This window comes from Ipomoea nil, unplaced genomic scaffold, assembly GCF_001879475.1.
Source record: "Ipomoea nil cultivar Tokyo-kokei standard unplaced genomic scaffold, Asagao_1.1 scaffold1562, whole genome shotgun sequence".
Classification (NCBI taxonomy): domain Eukaryota; kingdom Viridiplantae; phylum Streptophyta; class Magnoliopsida; order Solanales; family Convolvulaceae; genus Ipomoea; species Ipomoea nil.
Genome location: NW_017617990.1, coordinates 2,133,337 through 2,156,339, shown reverse-complemented (window position 1 = coordinate 2,156,339; position 23,003 = coordinate 2,133,337). Strand labels below are relative to the sequence as shown.

General features: G+C 37.1%; 2 protein-coding genes across 2 annotated transcripts; both read right to left on the bottom strand.

Annotated features, from left to right (window-relative positions):
• Nucleotides 1-705: 705 nt before the first annotated feature.
• On the bottom strand, nucleotides 706-4,947 carry LOC109189762 (elongation factor G-2, chloroplastic-like). The gene is made up of 4 exons (XM_019340380.1): nucleotides 4,551-4,947; nucleotides 2,254-3,668; nucleotides 1,663-2,175; nucleotides 706-1,044 (listed from the first exon to the last, which is right to left on the bottom strand). Exons 1-4 carry the CDS (start codon nucleotides 4,801-4,803, stop codon nucleotides 877-879), a joined length of 2,349 nt encoding a protein of 782 aa, XP_019195925.1. The 5' UTR covers nucleotides 4,804-4,947; the 3' UTR covers nucleotides 706-876.
• A 5,924-nt stretch (nucleotides 4,948-10,871) lies between these two features.
• LOC109189697 lies at nucleotides 10,872-13,135 on the bottom strand. The gene is made up of 3 exons (XM_019340308.1): nucleotides 11,845-13,135; nucleotides 11,239-11,764; nucleotides 10,872-11,100 (listed from the first exon to the last, which is right to left on the bottom strand). Exons 1-3 carry the CDS (start codon nucleotides 13,133-13,135, stop codon nucleotides 10,872-10,874), a joined length of 2,046 nt encoding a protein of 681 aa, XP_019195853.1.
• Between the last annotated feature and the right edge of the window lie 9,868 nt (nucleotides 13,136-23,003).

The window sequence follows — 23,003 nt, the reverse complement described above, 5'->3', positions numbered from 1 at the left end:
ATCGACAGACAGGGCACCCGGGAGGATGACACGTGGTGGCTACGTGGAGGACATGCCGAACGGCTGGAATCCTGTCCCCGGCATAGCGGCTATAAATACCCACAGTAGCTACAGTGTAAGGGACTTTTGGACGATCGATAGGTTGTTACTAGAGAATCCCGACCGCACTCAGTCGGTACTCAGAGCAGCCAAGTAGATTGTACTTAGGGCCTTTACCGTGATCAATAAAGATTTTACTTGCTTTAATTGGTCTCGTGATATTTTATATTGCTTACGTAGAATTAGCAGTATCAGGAGGATTTCGTACCTGACCCGTTCCATTTTTAGTATATTTATTAGAGCATCGCCAATAGTTGTAGTGTGTGAAGGGAAAAAAGAAAAAAGAAAAAAACATTATTGTTAGAATAAAAAAAATACTAAATAAGGGATTTACACGCTCGGAGGGCACATGCCCGCCTTGTACACTCAACACGCATAGAAGAAAAAAACTTTTTCCATTTCCTCTCTCCTTACTCCCACAAAAAAACCATTTCTCTTGCAAATATAATTCCTTCTCTCCTCTCTCCAAATCATCATCTCCAACCTCAAACTCATCAAAAAACCAAGAAAAAACTTCTATTGAAGGTCCTCTTAGATTCTTTATTTAGAGAATGCCCCCTCGTATTTAACACTTATTACTCTATTCACGAATTCGAGATGTTAGTATTTAGGGGTTGAACATTGCTATTCTATTCCACAGTATGTAAGAATACAGGAAGGAGCCTGGGGCATTTCACATTTGGTACAAAAAGATTTGCCTTTTGGCACAAGTGTGTAATGCAAGCAATGAGTAAACACAAAATTACAGAGCAACATATCTGTGCTCAAAAATTGAGGTCAAGCAGAAACAGCTTCCTCTTTGGTTGCAAGCTGATTCTGGATGTGTTGTGGAACCACGTCGAATTTCGCCAATTGCATCGTGTATGATGCCCGACCTTTCGTCATCCCTCTCAAAGTACTCACGTACTGGAACATTTCTGCTAGTGGAACCAGGGCGTCAACAACCTGCAGTGTGAACACGAGATTCGTGAGCACAAGTTTGTATGGAAGGTAAAGCAGCATATGAAACCTCGGTTCCTTAGCTTGCGTGCCACATATAACTGACATATGCAGAACCATGGTTGCAGTAGGCACTAGGCGCTAGTCGTGCGGTAGAGTAGCACCTAATGCCTGGATGACTTAGACGGTGTCTAAGCGGCTAACTAAAAAAAACAGTGCGCGCGCGCACACACACACACACACACATATAAATATATATATATAATGAAAAAGTTAGCAAGGTCGAGTCAACCCAGTTAACTCGACTAACTTGGCCGAATTGGAAGGGTTAACTCAGTTGAATTTGGCCGAGTTCGACACCAACTCAGCCAAGTCGCCCGAGTTAGGGGCCTAGACGGCCGCCTAGGGGGAAATCGCCACAGCCTAGGGGCCTAGGCCGATTTTTGCAACAGAGTGCAGAACTATGGTGTGGCAAGTCATTTGAATCGAGTCAGATGAGTTATAACGTTAGATTATCTACAATGGGGAGGGGGATATTCGTGTTTTCTAGTGTTCTTTAAGCTTATTTGAAGTTCAAGAAAACAAAGTTGCAAGGAAACATAGAGCTATGTATGAGAAGATTACCTTGAGACCACCGGGTTTGTCTCCAAAGCTGTTGATCTGGCCTCTCCTCGAGTTGAGATCGCCAATAACATCCCCGAGATGCTCCTCTGGTGTGACAACTTCAACTTTCATTACGGGTTCCAGCAATCGAGGAGCAGCTTTCCTCATGCCTTCCCTAAAAGCTCCTCTTGCAGCCAACTGGAATGCTAGAACACTTGAGTCAACGTCGTGGTAGGAACCATCAACTAATACTGCACGAACATCGACAACAGGAAAGCCCGCTAGCACTCCGTTGCTCATGCATTCTTCCAACCCCTTCATCACACCCGGGATGTATTCCTTTGGCACCGCGCCTCCCTTGATTTCACTCTTGAATTCGTATCCACCACCGGCTTCCATGGGTTCAAACCTCACCGTGATATCAGCAAACTGTCCCGATCCACCAGACTGTTTCTTGTGGGTATACTTCACTTCTGAGAGTCTGGAAATGCTCTCCCGGTAGTTAACTTGGGGCGCACCTACATTGGCCTCCACCTGTTGGGTAAACGTCGATGCCAAAGTTAAATTTCACTTCAAGAAATAGAAGGGAAAAGGGAAACTGCAGAAACGAACCTTAAACTCCCTCTTGAGCCGATCAACAATAATCTCGAGATGTAATTCTCCCATTCCTTCAATGACTGTCTGATTAGTCTCTTCATCGCGGGAGAAATGGAAGGATGGATCTTCCTGAGCCAGCTTGATCAACCCAGTCGCCATCTTGTCAATATCGGCTTTGGTCTTGGGCTCAATGGCAACCTTGATAACAGGATCGGGGAAATCCATGCGCTCAAGCACAACAGCAGTATCGGGGTCACACAATGTTTCTCCGGTAATTGTTTCTTTTAGGCCTGCAAGAGCAATGATGTCTCCAGTTAAGGCTGTTTTGATGTCTTCTCTGCTATTAGCGTGCATCTCAAGAAGTCTGCCAATCCTCTCTTTCCTGCCTTTGTTTGCGTTTAATACATAGGATCCCGCACTGAGCTTTCCCGAATATACCCTCACGAACGTGAGAGACCCGACAAAAGGATCGCTCATGATCTTAAATGCCAGTCCAGTAAATGGTTCGTCGTCACTGGCAGCTCGTTCGATGACGACCTCTGGATTTTCAGGGTCCGACCCTTTCATCGGTGGCAAGTCAACAGGAGAAGGTAAATAATCCACGACAGCATCGAGCAGTGGCTGGACGCCTTTGTTCTTAAAAGCTGTACCGCACAACACGGGAACAAAACTGCCCGAAATAGTTCCCTTCCTAATCAAAGTTTTAATGGTTGCCTCATCGGGTTCGACTCCTTCGAGGTATTTCTCCATAGCGTCATCGTCCTCCTCGACAATGGTCTCGATCATCAGTGCCCGATATTCTTCAGCTTGATCTTTAAGGTCAGCCGGGATGTCCTCGTACGCGAATTTAGCACCTAATTCTTCCCCAGACCAAACTATGGCTTTCATCTGCACAAGATCAACAACTCCTTTAAAGTTATCTTCAGAACCGATTGGAATTTGGATTACAAGCGGTTTTGCACCCAAATTCGTTACAATCATGTCTCTGGTTCGGAAGAAATTTGCTCCAAGGCGATCCATTTTGTTAACAAAGCATATCCTAGGGACTCCATACTTATCCGCTTGTCTCCAAACAGTTTCTGATTGAGGTTCTACACCCGCAACACTGTCAAACAAGCATATAGCACCGTCCAAAACTCTGAGCGCCCGTTCTACTTCAAGCGTGAAGTCAACATGGCCGGGAGTATCGATTATGTTAATCCGGTGCTTGTTCCAGAAAGTGGTGGTCGCAGCAGAAGTAATGGTAATCCCTCTCTCTTGCTCCTGTTCCATCCAGTCCATCGTTGCTGTCCCCTCGTGCACCTCGCCAATCTTGTAGTTTCTACCGGTGTAGTAAAGGATCCTTTCGGTCGTTGTCGTCTTCCCTGCATCAATATGAGCCATAATCCCAATGTTGCGATAGTCCTTCAATGGCACCGTTCTCTTTTCCTCTGCCAATTATAAACAAGGAGGTATAGGTATAACAAAACCGAAATAATTCTACTAGTGCAATTGCAAGGTATCAAATAATGCCTGAAAGAGCAAAAATCATGTGAAAAGAATACACATGTCTGAGCTCATCTTTCATTTGACAGGCAATACATTCAAGTAAATTTCAGAATGTAATATCTCACAATCTTTTACATTATACTCACTAGGAACCAACAAAAACCTAAGAACAGAAAATTCCTAAATCCATGTTTCTGCCAATTGGTAATCCATCCACTAAACAGCACTGCAATAGTCAATGCAATCAAATCATTTCTTTTTGGGGACAATCCAGCCAAGTTGATCAGACTGTTGACTTTGGTAACAGTACGGTTACAAATTCAAACTCCTATAAAGAGCAACCTATTGAACTTATTGGTTTTAGCCAATCTGGACAACCTAGACTGATTTACCTCACTTGGTCACGGGTTTTACACAATGAACAACTAAGTAGTGGCTACGAGTTTTCCTTGCCGCTAAAAGGAAAAAAAATCATTTCTTAGTAGTAACAGGAAAACTGAGAGTTGTCAGCCTAGTTCCATAAAGAGAGGCTCTAGCAGCATCACAAATCATTATCTTTAGCAAGAAGTATGCTTCATTCAAATAGCAAAAACCACTAAGAAGCCCCAAAAAAGGAAGAAATAATCTTCATTTCTCTTAATATAGCCCAACCCCATTCCCAATATTCATTTGAAATTAAAAATTCAAGTATTTTCAAATCAGTCACACAAAATTTTCAAGTCTTCAACTTTGTGCAGTAAAATCCCAAAAAAGCATGACCCAGACAAGAAAAAGGCACAATCATTAGAATTACAAGCATGGGTAACAGAAAAGGGAGAATATACCATCAGCCGCCATGGCGAAGACGGAGAAACCATTCTTTCTGCTGTGTTTACCCAAAGTCAGATTCCTTGGAGCAGCGGCGGAGCTGAGGCGGACGCTTCCGAAGAATTCAGAGGCGAGCGGCTGCCCTCGGGCGGCGGAGCAGCGGCGGCGCTGGTGCTGGGAAGGAATGGGAGCTCTTGAGCGACGGAAGCTGCAGAGCGAAGAAGCAGTCGAAGACGACGACGACATTCTTATCACCAATTCTGCCGCCATCTCTCTCCCTCTCTCTCTATTCTCTCTCGCAGCGGCTTGTATATATATATATGTCTATCCTACTTCTACTACTGGCTCAGAGATTGGATAACTGATTACCAGAAGGTTTATTAGACCCTCGTGGGACAATGGGAGCCTCTGGTTTTTGGGTGATCTTCGGCCTTGCCTAGTTGCCTCGCCTCCTAATTTTATATTTATTTTTCACACAATCCAATTTTTATTACTTGTGTGGGATTATTGATTAATTCGCAAATTATTCTATAGACTCGGATTCAATATGTTCATAATTTATCTTTAAAAAATCACAATGTGTATACTACAAACGCATAATGTTAATATATATATAATTGAGGTAAATTATATTGTGCACCGCGCATCAAAACGATGTCGTTTTGTTTAATGAAAAGAATTGCCATCCGTTTCGCGCCGTTTTGTAAAAAATAACTCTGTTATTCAGTTTCATTTTGTATACACTGCAGTTTCAGTTCAACACAACTACAGTTTCATTTCGATATAATTACAGTTTCATTCGATATTTATAAACTCAAATATGTGAAAATGTTATTTAATTTTATTTTATATACATTATAGTTTTATTAAAACACAGCTACATGATCATTTTGATATAATTACAGCTTCATTGTACAATATACACTCAAATATATGAAATATTATTTCAGTTTCATTTTATATACAGTGCAGTTTCATTTTACCACAATTACAGTATCATTTTGATATAACTGCAGTTTCATTTGATAATATAAAAATAATATGTGAGGCAGTGTCGGTTTAGATATATTGTATTGTCAATTGGTAATTAACATACAAAAAAATGCGCGCTCCGTTGACACTAACGACGCACCATTGCTTTACTTAAGAAACGACGCCGTTTTGACGCGGTGCACGTGCGCCGCGGTCCACGATATAACGACCCTATAATTGATTATCCTATAACTCAAAAGGGTAGCTCAAGTGGCAAATGAACTCTCTTTGTGAGGGAGATTCCCTTTGGGCCGGCTCTTAGGTAGACATGGACCATTAAACGAACAAAGAGGACCCGAATCACCCCCTTTTTACACCCAAAAAAATTAATTACCTTATTTTGTATTCACATGTTCTTTTCAAATACTGTAATCAGACAATAATGAGTAAGAATCAAATAGTTCATGGAATTATATGCCACAATCTAATTCAAAAAATTATAATTGGATAATGGACAGTTTAAAATAATGTAATTAAATTAGAATTGACATATCACATATTTTGACTTGATGGTTATTTGATTAAAAAATATTTTTTTAATTTATTTTAATAGTCTTGAATATAATAAAAAACCCAACCCCCTAAGCCGCCCCGCCCCTCTTGGCTGCCAAAATCCCATCCCCCACCCGCATATATAATATTTATATCATATGCTGGATGGCATGATAATTCTGTATACACAATATTAAATCATGTAAATGGTAAAAATATTGAGTTTGTAGAAGGTATTATGAGAATAATATGTCCTCATAGTACTCAATAATAAATTCAATACATTTCTAAAACTTTAAGGGAGTGTTTGGTTCAGGATATCTAAAATAACAAGGGTTGTATTTATTTATTTATTTTTTTTGAAAGTTACTGACTCTATTACATTGTAGTATCTGTTCATATACTTTCTCAACCTACTGAAACACAAGGGTTGTATTTATTTAGTTATGTAATATTCCTATGTTTGGTTGGAGTTGTATAACTTTTTCATGGAATCAAAGATAACCTCCATATCAGATTTTTGAGGGAATATGATTCCCCCCATCATCCTTAGGTAATGTGAGATTTCCTTGCATTGGTTATTTACTTACTTTGCTCTTGTTGAGTTTTTAGTTTTTAAGTGATAATAAAAATTATGCTTTATATATATATATATATATATATATATATATATATATATATATATATATATATATATGACAGGATAATGGTGCTGGCACCCGACCCGGATCATAAGCAGCATCTGACCCGAGACCACATGGAAACCCAACGGGCAAAACTCCAACGGCTGTCACCTTTACTGCCATTGAAGCCACCATTGATGTCACCATTGATGAGAGAGAATTAAAGGCTTAGCTCCCCATTTATGCTTCATGTTGTTACCGTTAGCAGCTTTTGTATAAGTAGGGACTCCCCTCAGCTTGGAGGGGGACGTTCAATACTCTGGACAAAGAAACAGTACTTTCTATACTGAGACAAAGCAATACAACTATTGTTACTCTCTTATAACGTTATTATAGTATTATTATCACCGGTAACATTATTACCGTCAATATATATATATATAATCTTGTAAAAAACTAAAATATTACATTTGTGCATAGAAGATGAAAATTTAAACTCGGGCAAAAGAATTAAAATAAAGCCTTTTGAACTTCATATACATGACATATGTTGATGGTATTAATAAAGTAAAATAACTATTATAACACAAACATAAACTCTTCAACCAAACATGTTTATATTACATACATCAGTTTTAACCAAGGTTGCAAAAACGTTAGGCGCCGATTTATTAATTTTAAAAAAATTAAATTAAAAATTATCAAAATTCAATAATAAAACATAAGGTTCTCATAATTTTTTCTTAAAAACTATTTATTTAAGTGGCTATAAAATTGTTTAAAATATTGTTGAAACCATCTAAATACATAAAAAAACTAAAATTAAGAGCAAAAGAAGCATTTTTTTTGAGAAATTGGTGGGGCAAAAGTTATGTCTTCGCAAAGTTTTTAACCCCGAACCCTAAAAAAAAAAAATCGGCGGTTCGGCCAGCTAGGCGGCTGCCTAACTGCCCGGCTGTGGAGGAGGCCGATTCCGGCCTTCCTTGACGCAGCCGGGCGGCGCCTAGACGCGATTTTTGCAACACTGATTTTAACCAAACACACAAATCCAACATTACCATGAATCTGACATTCCCTAAAGTAATCTGACATTCCGTGAACCAAACGACCCCTAAAACTTTATATTGGGTACAAGGGACAAAGTGTTGATTGAAATCGTAGTTTTTTCTGTGTGTGCATGTGTCTATATATATATATATATATATATATATATATATATATATATATATATATCATGACTCACATAAGAACAAGACTTCTCACGAGAAGTGCGAACAAATATTAACAGTTAAAAAATAAAGAAAAATAAGTAAAAAATAAAATAAAATAAAAAGTAGTGGACTAGTGGGGGTCAAGTTTGTAACAAATCCTGTCTCTTTTTTTTTTTTTTTTTTTTTTTAAATAACAATTGATCATCTTAGATGAACATAATTAGTCCATGATTCTCCTAGAAAGCCTAGTTTTCATTTTATCATAATATATACATATAAATCAATAGTCGAGTGTTGTTGAAAAATAATGAGAAAAGGAGTGTGTCAATTTTATAAACATTACAAACCTGAAGTTTACAATAATTATAAAATTGATCTCGTAATTCCTTTTTACTAAAACTTTTAACCATTGATGGGCACTTGTATCTATAGTCACTTGTTACAGAAAAATTATGTTCTAACAACACCACATATTAAAAATAGTATGTTATATTATATATATACATATTTACAATTTGAAAAAAATTGAACAAACGGGTTGAATTTTGTCAAAATATAAAGTTTACTCCATCAAATTATTTATACACAAAATGCCAACATATAATTCTTATCCTTACCAATAAAAGCATAAATTATGTGGTGGATGAGCTAATACTAATTAACAATTTGCAAATTTATGTACTCAAAATTCTTAAAGATCATATTCTAACAAAATAGCCCTCAAGTATTTGCAGATATTGGACTGTCATTTTCTGTTGTTAATAGACCTGCCAGAAAGCCTCTACCTCTGCCCACAAACCCAGTTTTTTCTGTCTTATCTCCCAATTTTGATTCAATCCCCCACCAAGAAAAATGATATAACAAAATTAGTTCTTTATTTTATGATTTGACTTTTTTTTTTCAAATGTAAACAAAAATATATTATAGAGTGCCTTTTATGCATTTTGTAATATCTAGTTTTTATTTTCAATATAAAAAAATGATTCTAAAATTTAATTATAAATAATTTAATCTAAATCTAAAAACATTATACGTGTTAATTCAGGTTATGTCCATGGTTTTGTCTTTTTTTTTTTTTTTTGTTTTTTTTTGTTTTTGTTTTTTGTTTCATTTATGTGCTAATAAATGTATAAATGGTATTTCAAATGTTGTACACTCACTACAAGTCTACATTGTTATTGTACAAAATTACTCTTAGCAATATTATTGGACATAATTACTCTTACACCATTATAACTTTGTTGCGGAGTACTATTTACTGAATTCTATCACTTACTAAATAAATAAAAATCATAAATGCACCATTATAATTATCATATATGATATAGAGACCATAAATTAACTTTTTAATGATTTTGCACCAATTATCTTTATAACTTTGTACATTTTATGTAACTCAAAATTCTTTAATTATATTTTTTCAATATAAATAAAAAATATTGTAATAAATATTAATTATTTCATTATAATATAGATTCTACAACTTATAATCTTTATTCATTATTAATTTATTATTATTATTAAATAAAATATAATCATAATTTTAATATTGAGTAATAATATTTGACACTTACTTTCGTGCATGATTGCAGTATATTTCTTAAACAAAGAGTTACCCGGAGTATCGGATTATCGATCCACATGAAAGTGGGGCGTATCAAGCACTAGCTACTAATCTATTCACGAGAAGCTAATCCTAACGAAAAGGGCAATTGAGCAATAACTAATTAAAAGAAAACAAAATAGCAGGTTGATGAAAGCAATAGATGAAGAATGAGATTCAAGTGTTTAATCACCTAGTGCCAAACTAAAGTGCAATATTTAATCTGGGTTTAAACAAGTGTGAGAATGCAAACAAAGGAAGGAATTACTCCCATAATTACAACCTAAGATAACGCGAGTGAATATTCATTCCCATGATATAAGCACTCAACAATGTAAGAACAAGCATTCATAATAAATTCTCAACTAAAAGCCATCTCCTAATGTGTAATAATCAAGAATTAACTCCTTAACAAATATGTCATCTCCCAAGGTGCAACAGTTAAGTGCAATTATGTGCGCTCTTAATTATACCCTAACTCCCGTTAAGACATAAAGATAGCTATGAAAGAAGTAATTTGGATCGTTAATTACTAGCATCAACAATACAAATCACAATTGCAACACAAGTTATAAAACCCAAATATAAATATATTAAAGGAATCTGAGAACTAGGTACATAGGTTCATAAACACTTTTACTCAAGAATCTCTAATATAACTTAGCCACACATGGCTAAAATAGAATTCATTGCAATAATATAAAAGAGTTTACAAGCAACAAAGAAAGTAAAGAAAAGGTAATGAAATTCGCCCGAATCTTCCTAGCCTTTCTCTTCTTTCGAGATAACTTGTAGCTCTAGATCTCTTCTCTTGCTTTAAAAAATGCAGCTTCTTAGTCCTTAGGGTTGATGGAAGATAGGATTTTTATACTTGAAGCTCAATAGGAATAGATTAGGGAATTTCCGCACAACTTTCCAAAATCTCATCCAACTGGATTTTCGACGCATCAAGTTTTGTTTCCTTTCTTCGCGTAGTCTACTGGAATTTTTTGACGCGTCGAGTTTTTTGCTGCATCATAGGTTGTAGCCCTTTGAGTCTTCTTTCCAATGGCACAAGAATCACTTGAATAGGACACGACACGATTGGTGGTTGACTAGCTTTTTTGGTAGCTTCAGTTCTGGGTTTAGTATATTGGGAATTGTCAGGATTTATGTATACTTTAACAGTCCGTTACTGTTTTTATGCGTGAACTTTGTGTGTATAACTTAGATGCCGGGTTTTTTGGAATTTAATCTAGTTTTGTCCTATAATTTTGGTGTACAGTTGCTGGTCTTTTTATGTGCTTCTTTGTCAAGTTCGTGTGCCTATAAAGTCATATCGCAGATTGCTGGGACGTGTTAAATATGTTGGCTGTTTTTTATTCTTGTGTGCTCAGCTCACAGTTCATGTGTGTTAACATGTGTGCTTTCATCTCTGTCTATCTTCCTCAACTTTCTTGGTCTTCCAGGCTTGCTAGTGTACAATGGAGGCAATGGTGGTTCTTGGTTTGAAATGGGCCATTCTTTAGGACCAGACAATGGCTTAATCCTTCCCCCATATGTATTCAAGTAGTTGGTAATAGAGTAGCAAGGGTCTACATAATGATGTACTGGAACATTACCATGTCTAATCCAAATGGCACACACAGCATGCTTACATGGTATCCCTGTTAAGTCCCACTTTCTACAGCTACAAGTACCCCTAAACAAATCCATAGAATGCTGCTCTATCCCCCCCCCCCCCCCCCCCAACACTGACATGCACCTTATCTCAAATAAGTTTTCATTTGCTTGATTCCCTAAACACCCACTGGCATCCTTCTCAACTGAATCTATCTTTTTCATAATGTTAGGACAGAAAGGTCCTTTCCATTTCACAGGTTTCTGTTTATTTTCAAAGAACTTTGTCATCAATATTTTCCTAATAGTTTCAAGACAAGAAATCAGAGGTTGTTTCCTTGCATCTAGTATAAGTGCATTGAAACTTTCAGAAATGTTGTTAACTAAGGCATCACTTCTAGCAAAGGGAGTGAAATGTGACCTTGACCATTCTGAAGGGTGTTTATCTCCTAGCCACTGATATGCCTCTTCATCCAACTTCCTAATTTCTGCCATAGCTTCTCTGAAGCTGTTAACTGTAGTTGCCTTGGCTATTGTCCAGAGTGCATCCTTCATTGCTTTGCCTAGAAATCCTCCAAGCTTCATGTTCCCATGAAGATGCCTCACACAAAATCTATGTGAGGCATATGGAAACACTTCGTCAAAAGCTGGAAGAAGCCCTTTCTGTTTGTCTGCAACCAATTTAAAAAACAAAACATATTACAGATATGGAGAGTATAATAGATTACACTAGTATGAACAATGTTTATACCTGAGATAAATGTAAGCTGCTGTTCTGCTTCACGAGTGATTTCTAGGTCTGTTTTAATGAAATTCAAGAACCAGATCCATGAATCCTTGGTTTCTCCTTCAACAATGGCATAAGCCAGTGGGAAGATACTGGCATTCCCATCAATCCCAATAGCTGTTAATAATTGACCTCCAAATTTAGTTTTTAAATGACAACCATCAACTCCAATTAGCTTCCTACAGAACTTATATCCCTCCTTTGAAGCCTCCCAACAGAAATACATCCTTAGAAACCTAGGTTTTTCTTCATACAGTAAGTCACTGACCTTCACCTTGCATGTAGTGTTAGGGTTTGTTTTTTCAATCTCTAACTTGTAGCTCCATATTTTGTTGAAAAATTCAATAGCTTCTCCTTCAATGATTTGCTTTGCTTTTTTCATAGCTCTATAGGCTTGCTTGGTGGACAAATCAAACCCCTCATCTGCTTTGACCCTCTCTCTAAATTCTGCAGTGGTCCAGTTGCTGTTGCCACCAATCTCTTTCATCCATCTCTTTGCAATCCTAGTTGATTTCACCATGGTGTTCTCATAAACCCAACCACAGCCATCATGCAATTCATTATAACTGGCAATTCTCCATGACAAGGCATTTTTAACTTTCCAAAGATTAATTCTGAAAGGGCAACCAGCTTGTTTACATCTAACATAGACCCTCTCTTTGTCATTCCTAATAAACTTCAATTCCTTACCATTGTTGAAACCATAATTGTGGACTGCATCTTTGAATTCTACCTTTGATGCAAATGTTAAACCAACACAGAATTTTGGGGAACGCATTTGAGTGGTAGCCCTAAATTCTGGCCATTTCATGTTGCCTTCTTCATCACTGTCCTTAGCACTATCTTCATCAGACAATTGTAGACCATGATCATTGTCTACAACCCTAGTACTCTCCCCATCAACAAGTTGTTCACTTTCTCTTACCCCATCAAACTCCACATTGTTATCAACATTGGCCTCAAACTCTAGGTCATCATTTCCCACTTCATCACCACTGTTCTCAAACTCATCTAAATAATCCCCAGATTCTGACTCACCCTCACTTTCTACTGATGGTGCTTCACCCTCACCTTCTCCACCACCTACTACCCAAACCTCAATCTCTTTGGGAAACATTCCAACATCGCAAATAGCCCAACAATCGCTATCATTACTTAATTCAAATATGGTGTCACTACCAGTAGGGGTGAAATATTTAAAGGTGTCTAACATATTGTATCCCAACTCCTCAATTGTTTCCCTAAGAGTTATCATGCCCCACAAATCAATGTCTAAATGAAAACTGTTAACAACCCCTACAATATATCCAATTCCATGTGTCTTAAGACGACCACCATGTCTTAACTTCAGATTGAATTGAGCTGTGTTACTTCCTCCATCTATGTAGCAATTTAAAACAGTTTACTAATTAAAAGTCAACAAAGCAACAAAACAGAGAAACATACAAAGCAAATTGTGGTCCCCTTTCAAAGGAAAAAAAAAAAGCTACTGCCCGATGTGGTCCCCATTTGAATACACAAACAAATGGAGATGTACTGCATTTAAAGTGAAACACCACTAGGGATGGCAATTTCAATCCGCCCCGTGGATATCCACCCGAATTCACCCTGCATGGATTGGGTTTTTTTTTTGGGTGATGGTGGGTGGTGGGTCGGGGGTGGGTCTTAAAAAAGTAAACCCGCGGTGGGTCGGGTTGGATTCGGGTTCTATGTACAAAACCCGCCTAGAACCCCACCCGACCCACCATGTGTGTGTGTGTATATAAAATAGTAAAATAAGTACTAGTGTGTAGTTATTTATAAAAGTTTATATAAGTTCGTGTATCTTTTTACTATTTTTTATATCTAAACTATTAAGTTTATTTTTAAAAATTAACAATTTAGTTATTATATTTAAATATTTCTATTATTTTATGTTTGAGTATCACTAATGAATTTTATTATCTTATTTTGTGTAAGTAATTTAAATATTATTTTTTGAAAAACATAATAAGATCATAAGTGGTGGGTACCCGTAGTGGGCACCCGAACCCGGTGGAGGTGGGGGTGGATTTAGAAAAAGTCCACCCGATGCGGGTTGGAGGTGGGGGTGGGTGGAGAAAATATAAGGTGGATCGGGTGATGGATGTAGTCCTCCCCGACCCACACCCGACCCATTGCCATCCCTAAACACCACCCACACCATTCAAAGCATATGGGTATCAAACAACAAACAACCACTGACATGTACAGAATATTTAAAGCTAATGAAATTGCACTTTTTCAGTTCAGTATATACCCACAACTCACACTATATATACCAGCAACAAGCATAACAAATCAACCTATTTCATATTCTACCACACATTAACAAAACACATACAATTTTGAAACTATTATGTTCACTACATACACACAACACTCAAATTCACCTAGGGTTTCGCTATTATTCTCAAACTACGTATACATACAACGCACAAAAATCCAAAATTACTGGGGGTATTGTTGTCGCCTTGTCTGACGCCATCCATTGTGCTTGCTCCCTACGTCCTCGCCTTCGCATTCGCCTTCGAGAAGATTTGGGTTACTGGGGTCTTCGAACTTCTGAGCTGCTTCTGTTCGTATAAGTTTTTTATTACAAGTAAATAGCATTTGACTAATAGGCTTAGAGAAGAAAACCATTTAATAGACGTGTTTGCCCTTCTGATAAACGGCTAAGAGACGGAGTATGTGACGGAGGATCAAAAGTGTCCACCGTTGAATAACGGTGGCTACTAAATGGCAATTTTTATTATGGAGGATGAAAATTGTCAACACCTTAATAAGTCTAGGACCAAAAATAGCATTAACTCATATAATTAGGTTTAAATGCGGTTGGTGCGCCCAAGTGCGGTTGTACGGTGCGAGGAGAGCCATTTGATTTCGCTTAAACCAACGTCTAGGATTACCAAAATTTTAATAAAATAAAATATATAAAAAAAACGCAGTGGCAATTTGGTAAATTTTGCATCTAGGTCAAATTTAAGGTGTGTGGTTTTTGTGCTTAAGGTGCGTGAGTTTTGTGCTTAAGGTGCGTGAGTTTTGTGCTTAAGTGCGTGAGTTGTGTACTTAATGTGAGTAGTTGTTGAAACTTAAGGTGCGTGAGTTCTGTGCTTAAGGTGTGTGAGTTTTGTGCTTAAGGTGCGTGAGTTTTGTGCTTAAGGTGCGTGAATTTTGTGCTTAATGTGAGTAGTTGTTGAAATTTAAGGTGCGCTGTTTTCCTTCTTAAGCTGCGTGATTTGTCACCTAGTGCCCATCTAAAGAACAATATTAAATCTAGGTTTAAACAAGTGTGAGAATGCGAACAAGAGAAAAAAATTACTCCCATAACTCCAACATAAAATAACACAAGTGAATATTCATTCCCATGATATAAACACTTAACAATTTAAGGATAAACATTCATAATAAATTCACAACTAATAGTCATCTCCCAATGTGCAAAAGTCAAAAATTAAATCCTTAACAGATATGTCATCTCCCAAGGTGCAATAGTTAAGTGCAATTGTGGGTGCTCTTAATTATATCCTAACTCCCGTTAAGACATAAAGATAGCTCTGAAATAAGTAATTTGGATCCTTAATTACTAGCATCAATAATATAAATCATAATTGCAACACAAGTTATAAAACCCAAATATAAATATATTAAAGAATCTGACAACTAGGCACATAGGTTCATAAACAATTTTACCCAAGAATCTCTAAGATAACTTAGTCACTCATGGCTAGAATAGAATTCATTACAATATCAAACCCAGAGTTAGCAAGCAACAAAGAAAGTAAAAGAATAGATCAAGAGATTCTTCCAAATCTTCCTAGTTTTTTTTTCTTTTTCTTTTTCTTTCCGATGCAACTTGTAGCTCTCGATCTCCTCTTTCTTGTCTCCAAAATGCTGCTTTTTTCCCTAGGGTTGAGGGAAGATGGGCTTTTTATAGCGGGAGCCAAACGGGGGCAAAAGATGAAATTTTCGCGCAAAACTGATTCCGCCCAGGTCGACGTCTCAACCCGTCGAGTTCTCTGATCTCGAACAACAACCTTACTAGAAATTTTTAACGCGTTGAGTTTGATTCTCGACGCGTCAAGTCCTCTGTTTCAGCACTCCAACTATGTTTTGACTCCAAGCATGCTTTAGGACCTCCCCTTGCCTTTGCAATTGATCTACAATGGTTTCAAAACACTAACAAACACCGTAAAACATTCAAAATAAGTATGAAACCATACCTTTATGAAAAAACAGGGGAATATGCACTGAAAGTATCAATTTAACGAACTTAAAACCCAAAAGTATATTAAAATTAGTAATAGAATCATGCACAAATAAGCTCACATCAATTTGTATGCTTAAGGTGCATCAATTGTGTGAAACTTAAGGTGAAACATTTAAAACCTTAGGTGCGTGGTTTAATTTGTGTTCTTAAGGTGATTTGTTGTGTGCTTAAGGTGTGTGATTTGTATTCTTAAGATGTTTTGTTTGTGTGTTTAAGGTGCGTGGTGTCGTAGTTTGTGTACTTAAGGTGCGCCATTTTAATGATTAAGGTGTGTATTTTGCACAACCACACGAGAACTGTTCCCCACACCTGAACACTTCCCTATATATATAAACCATTCGATATTGTTTATTCGACCAATTCGATTTTTAACGAAACCAAACCGAAACATTCAGTTTATAAAATATAAAACCAATCGGTTTTTAATAATAAATCAAAAAATAACTGTTCCGTTCAGTTTCGCCTTGGTTCATATTAGGACTCTATGTATCTGAGTCTGTTTAGAACTTCTTATCCTTGTCACACTGTGACTCTCTACTTCTTATCCTTATCACACTGTGACTCTCTATTATATATATTCACATCATCTGATCTCATTGTAATCAAGTTCAGAAAATATAATACAATCAGTTCTCATCTGGTATCAGTTAGCTAGGGTTTTGTGACTCATAAAATCAAGAAGATGCAGCGCTGCGGTGGCAACCTTAATTACTGTGGAGGTCAGCAACGTGGCTTCGATGATTCGTGTCAAATCTGTAAAGGTTTCGGCCACACAGGAGTCAATTGTTTTTGGTGCTATGACGATCCGTGTCAAATTTGTAAACGTTTTGGTCACACGGGAGTCAATTGTTTTTGGCGCTATGATGATCCATGTCAAATTTGTAAACGTTTTGGTCACATGGGAGCCAATTGTTTTTGGCGCTATAATGATCCGTGTCAAATTTGTAAAAGTTTCGGTCACACGGGAGTCAACTGTTTTCGGGCGATATTCAGGGGCTCCGGGTTCTTAGGCTAATTTGGTGTTTCAGAATGGTTTAGTTGCTAAAACCTCGTAAAATTTTCATACTTGTGTTCCGGGAACTGGAGCCACAAATCATGCAACTCCAAACATCGCTGCCCTTTCTACATCGGAGAAGTACACTGGTAATGACACTTTACGTGTCGGTGACGGTATGAGTTTATCTATTAGTCATGTTGGCCATGCCTCTTTTAATACCCCTTCTAGATCATTTACATTGTCTGATATGCTTCACGTTCCACGTTTGTCTACTTCTTTATTATCTGTTCAGAAGTTTGCATCCGATAATAAAGTCTTTTTTTGAGTTTCACCCCTCCTTTTTTGTTGTGAAGGATATCAATACCAAGGAAATACTTCTTCGGGGCAATATTTCGGGGGGACTATACACACTTTCAATACCTAGTTCGTCTCCGTCAGCGTTCCTTTCCGCTCGTGCCTCGGCTTCCACTTGGCACAATCGTCTGGGTCATCCTCATAACCGTGTTCTTAGCCATATACTTCGTTCTTGTTTGGTTAGTGGGCCTCGTGATAATATTCGTTGTCATAATTCTTTATGCAATGCGTGTCAATTAGGCAAATCTGCCCATTTTCCCCTCCCTCGTGTTGCTTCCTCTAGTTCTCAAGTCCTAGATCTTATTTACACAGACATTTGGGGTCTTGCGCCCACTTTATCTACTTCTGGCTTCCGTTATTTTGTGATCTTTGTGGATGACTATTCCCGTTATACATGGTTCTTCCCTATGAAATTAAAGTCTGATCTTTATGTCATCTTTGATAAATTTCGTACTCTTGTTGAACGGTCCTCTAATTGCAAAATAAAGGTCATTCAGTCTGATTTAGGTGCTGAGTACAAAAAGTTGCATTCTTCGTTTGTTCAATTAGGAATTCAACATAGACAATCCTGTGCCTACACACATGAACAGAATGGTCGTGTTGAACGGAAACATCGTCACATTGTTGAAACTGGTCTGGCTCTTCTAGCTCATGCCTCTGTTCCTTTGAAATTTTGAGATTTTGCCTTTGAGACTGCTGTCTATTTAATTAACAGAATGCCATCTTCTGTATTAAATAACTCTAGTCCTCATCTCCTGTTACATAAAACCCCTCCTTCCTATATTTTTCTTCGTGTCTTTGGGTGTTTATGTTATCCTCATCTTCGACCATATAATCGTCATAAGATGTCATACAGGTCTTCTCCATGTGTCTACCTAGGTTATCCTGAGTCCTTTAGGGGGTACAGATGCATGGACTTACATACTAATAAGATTTACACATGCAGGCATGTCAGATTTGATGAAGAAGTTTTCCCCTTTGCTACTAAAACTTCTTTGCAGGATCTATCTACTCCGTTTTCTGGACTTTGGGCGGAATCTGTTCTCAGTCATAGCACACATATTCCTGCCGTGTCCAGTGATGAGCCACCAGAACCGCCGCTACCAGCTTCATTCGAACCAGCCGTGGATCCCGGACAGGCTGCCTCGTCGGGTGATCCGGTGGAGCCCGTTGCTCGCCAGCGAGGCCGTCCACGTGGGCGGTCCACCAGGCCCAATGTCCGTACTCACTCTATGGCCACTCGCAGCAACGCAGATGCTCCTCTTTTTGCTCTAGCAGCTCAGGTGCATCCTACAGAACCCACATGTCATTCTCAAGCTGTCAAATATCCTGAGTGGTGTGAAGCCATGGACCAAGAATTCAATGCTCTCCTGCATAACCACACATGGTCTCTAGTTCCACCCACTGCAGGTATGAATATTATTGGCTGTAAATGGGTGTTTCGTACGAAGAGAAAGGCTGATGGTACTATTGAAAGGCATAAAGTCAGACTAGTTGCGAAAGGTTTTAATCAGGGTCCAGGCCAGGACTTCTTTGACACATTTAGTCCAGTGGTAAAGCCTACGACTGTAAGACTCCTTCTATCTCTAGCTTTATCATCTGGGTGGTCTATCAAACAGCTAGATGTTCATAATGCTTTTCTGAATGGTAATCTGGTTGAAACAGTTTATATGAAGCAGCCCCCTGGTTATATTGATGCTAACTTCCCGAATCATGTTTGTTTGTTAAAAAGATCTCTGTATGGGTTAAAACAAGCTCCCAGAGCCTGGTTTAATCGACTACATACGTTCTTACTATCAGTTGGCTTTCAAGCATCCAAGACAGATGTCTCTCTGTTCTATTACTCTAAAGACTCTTCTTTGATTTATCTATTGGTGTACGTGGATGACATTCTTGTAATGGGAAGTGATCAGGGTATTATGTCTCAACTCTTGTCCAAACTGTCTGCTACATTTAAAATCAGAGATCTTGGTGAACCAAATTTCTTTCTGGGTATTGAAACAGTTAAGAGTGACAATGGGATTATTTTATCTCAACAACGGTATATGAATGATATTTTAAAACGGGCTGGAATGTCTGAATGCAAACCCCTTTCTACACCTATCTCTATCTCGAAAACTGTCCCCTTCAATTCAGATCTATATGATGATCCCACACAGTACAGGAGTCTAGCTGGAGCACTGCAATATCTCACTGTCACACGACCTGACCTATCCTCTGCAGTTAATCAGTTATGCCAACATATGCATGCTCCCACCATGTCACACTGGGAGCAGCTCAAACGGGTACTCAGGTATGTTAAGGGAACAGTTGATCATGGTTTGCGCATACGACGATGCTCATCTAGAGACATTCATGCCTTCTCTGATTCTGATTGGGCTGGTTGTCCTGAGGATCGAAAATCCACGAGTGGTTTTGCTGTTTTCTTGGGGAGTAATCTTATATTCTGGGTTTGCAAGAAACAGAGAACTGTTGATATGCATATTTTACACTCATATTTTTAGGTACATTTTTATAATAATTTTGCATTGGTTATTTAATATTATCTAATAATTAGTTCTTTTTATATATAATATATAATATAATATATAATATATATATTACGTACTACTAGTAAATAAATAAATAAATAAATAAATAAATAAATAAATATATATATATATATATATATATATATATATATATATATATATATATATATATATATATATATATATATATATATATTTTAGAAATCAACAAATAAATTAAATAAATATAATATTTTAATTTGTTTGCTTTCCTAACAAAACATATGGTGCAGCAGCAAAAATAAAGTCAATGGGAGCTATTCCAAGGCATTATTACAAGGAGTTTCAACATATGGCACAAAAGTAGGAAACACGTGGTAGGAAATAGTTTAGGTTTATTTTTAGAATGCTATAAATAGTAGAAGTTTCTTATTGTAAAATGTTCATTCTTCCCCTCTCGAATATTCCTTAAGGTTGTTATCAATGTCCATTCGCGGCTAATTTCTTGTTTGGTTTAGTGAATTGAAGCCCCGGAGTTCATTACGCTGTAAGGTTATTTATTTTTATTATATATTTTTTTATGCATTTGAGTATTAAATATTCTTCTAAGTTATTTGAAATAATTGTGTCATTTAATTGCTAGGGAGGCCTACTAGTTATTTATTTGATATAATTTTTTGCTATATTAGATAATGTTGTGCTACAAATTACTCTAATATTCAGTAGCAACTGGGTTAATTATTGACGGCTTAGTGATAATTGGACTCGGGTAGAATATTTTCCTAAATTAAATGCAACCGCTTGTGCTTGTGTTATTTAGTTTGTCGGTTTTCCTAGTTCCTATTGCTGCTATTAAATTAAATCTATAGCGCTTGTCTTAGGTTATTTAGTAGTTAGGGGTAATTAAACCGTGTGTGCTTTATTTACCTACAACTAAGGGAAAACAGAAATGAAATAATTTCACGACAAATATTCAATTGCATATTAATTACTTTATTAATCAATGATCAGTGTTGAATTCCGGTGGTGGATCTTTACTAACCAAGGTCTCCTATTATAAGTGTTTTCGATATATTATTTTCATTGCTTTATTCGTTCAATTAAATTTCTTGTTTATTTAAATTCTCTTTTGTTTTATCTTTACTCTCGATATATTCCAAACCCCCATACCTTTAATTTGAGCACAAAAGTTAAACTAGTTACTCCTCGTGGGATCGACCCTTACTCCCGCTACTACGTTTGTAAGGTTCTAATTTGGGAGCCTACGACAGCTCATCAAATTTTGGCGCCGTTGCCGGGGAGATTTTCTAGCTTATTTTGTGTTTGTTTATTTATTTAATTATTTATTTATTTTGTTATTTGTTTATTTGTTTTTTAATTTGTCCCAAAAGAAAATAAAAATAATAATTTTCTTTTCTTTCATTACTTTTACATAATTGCAAATCAAAATATATTTTCTTTTTGTTTATGCCTATAACTCGATCTGCTAATCAAGAACTCTTGCTGTACTATCCGGAAATTGAAAGAACTATACGCAGGTGGAAGAAACAAGCTTTGAGAAAATTGGAGTTTAGTGATCTGGCTACCGATTCTACCAATTCTGATTTAGAAGAGGAACCAATGGCTCAAAATCGGACTTTAAAAGAGCTTGGAGCTCCAAATATGGATCAGCAACCTTTATGCATTACTTTTCCCGCTCTGGATGCTAATATACAATTTGAACTAAAATCTGGGTTAATTCATCTTTTGCCTTCTTTTCATGGACTTGCAGGTGAAGATCCGCACAAACACTTAAAGGAATTTCATGTGGTGTGTTCGAGTATGAAACCCACAGGGGTTACTGAAGAACAAATCAAGTTGAGAGCCTTTCCATTTTCTTTGAAAGATTCAGCGAAGGATTGGCTATATTATTTACCTTCCGGAAGCATCACCACATGGAATAACTTAAAGACACTATTCCTTGAAAAATATTTCCCAGCTTCAAGGGCGGCCAACATTAGAAAGGAAATCTGTGGTATAAGGCAAAACAATGGAGAGTCCCTGTATGAATATTGGGAGCGTTTCAAGAAACTATGTGCAAGCTGCCCACACCATCAAATCAGTGATCAATTACACGTTTGCTTGTCCTCAAGCAACTGTTGCTAGGTCATCCACTGAGGCTGAATACAAAGCTCTTGCAGATGTTTGTGCTGAAGTTCTATGGATTATGTCATTACTGCGTGAGATATAGATTCCGGGTATTTCCATTCCAAAATTATGGTGTGATAATCTAGGAGCTACATATATGAGTGCCAACCCAATCTTTCATGCGCGCACCAAGCATGTGGAGATTGATTATCATTTTGTTCGTGATCGAGTAGCTTCAGGTGATATTCAAGTCAACTTCATCTCCACAAAGGATCAACTTGCTGATATCTTCACCAAAGCTCTGCCTGGACCTAGATTTTCTTCCCTAAGGGACAAGCTACAGGTTACTAGTATACACTGTGCTTGAGGGAGAATATTAGGACTCTATGTATCTGAGTCTGTTTAGAACTTCTTATCCTTGTCACACTGTGACTCTCTACTTCTTATCCTTATCACACTGTGACTCTCTATTATATATATTCACATCATCTGATCTCATTGTAATCAAGTTCAGAAAATATAATACAATCAGTTCTCATCGTTCAAATAATCGGAATCGAAATGCAGCCCCTAATGCATGCAAAGGAAATTAGTCTCCTACAGAACTTCTATACAATTTTAGTAAATCTACATTTTTGATAAAAAAAAAAAAAAAAAAAAAAAAAAAAAAAAAAAAAAAAAAACAACTGTCTGGGTTCCTTTAATATAGAATTTATTAAATGTGGATGAAATTCCATAATCACGATCATAGATTCATAGGTATTCAATTCCAAGCCATTTTTGGTTATGGTGCAAGGGTCAAATATGATCCATTTGTGAAGAGGAAGGATAAGAATAAAAAAAAATT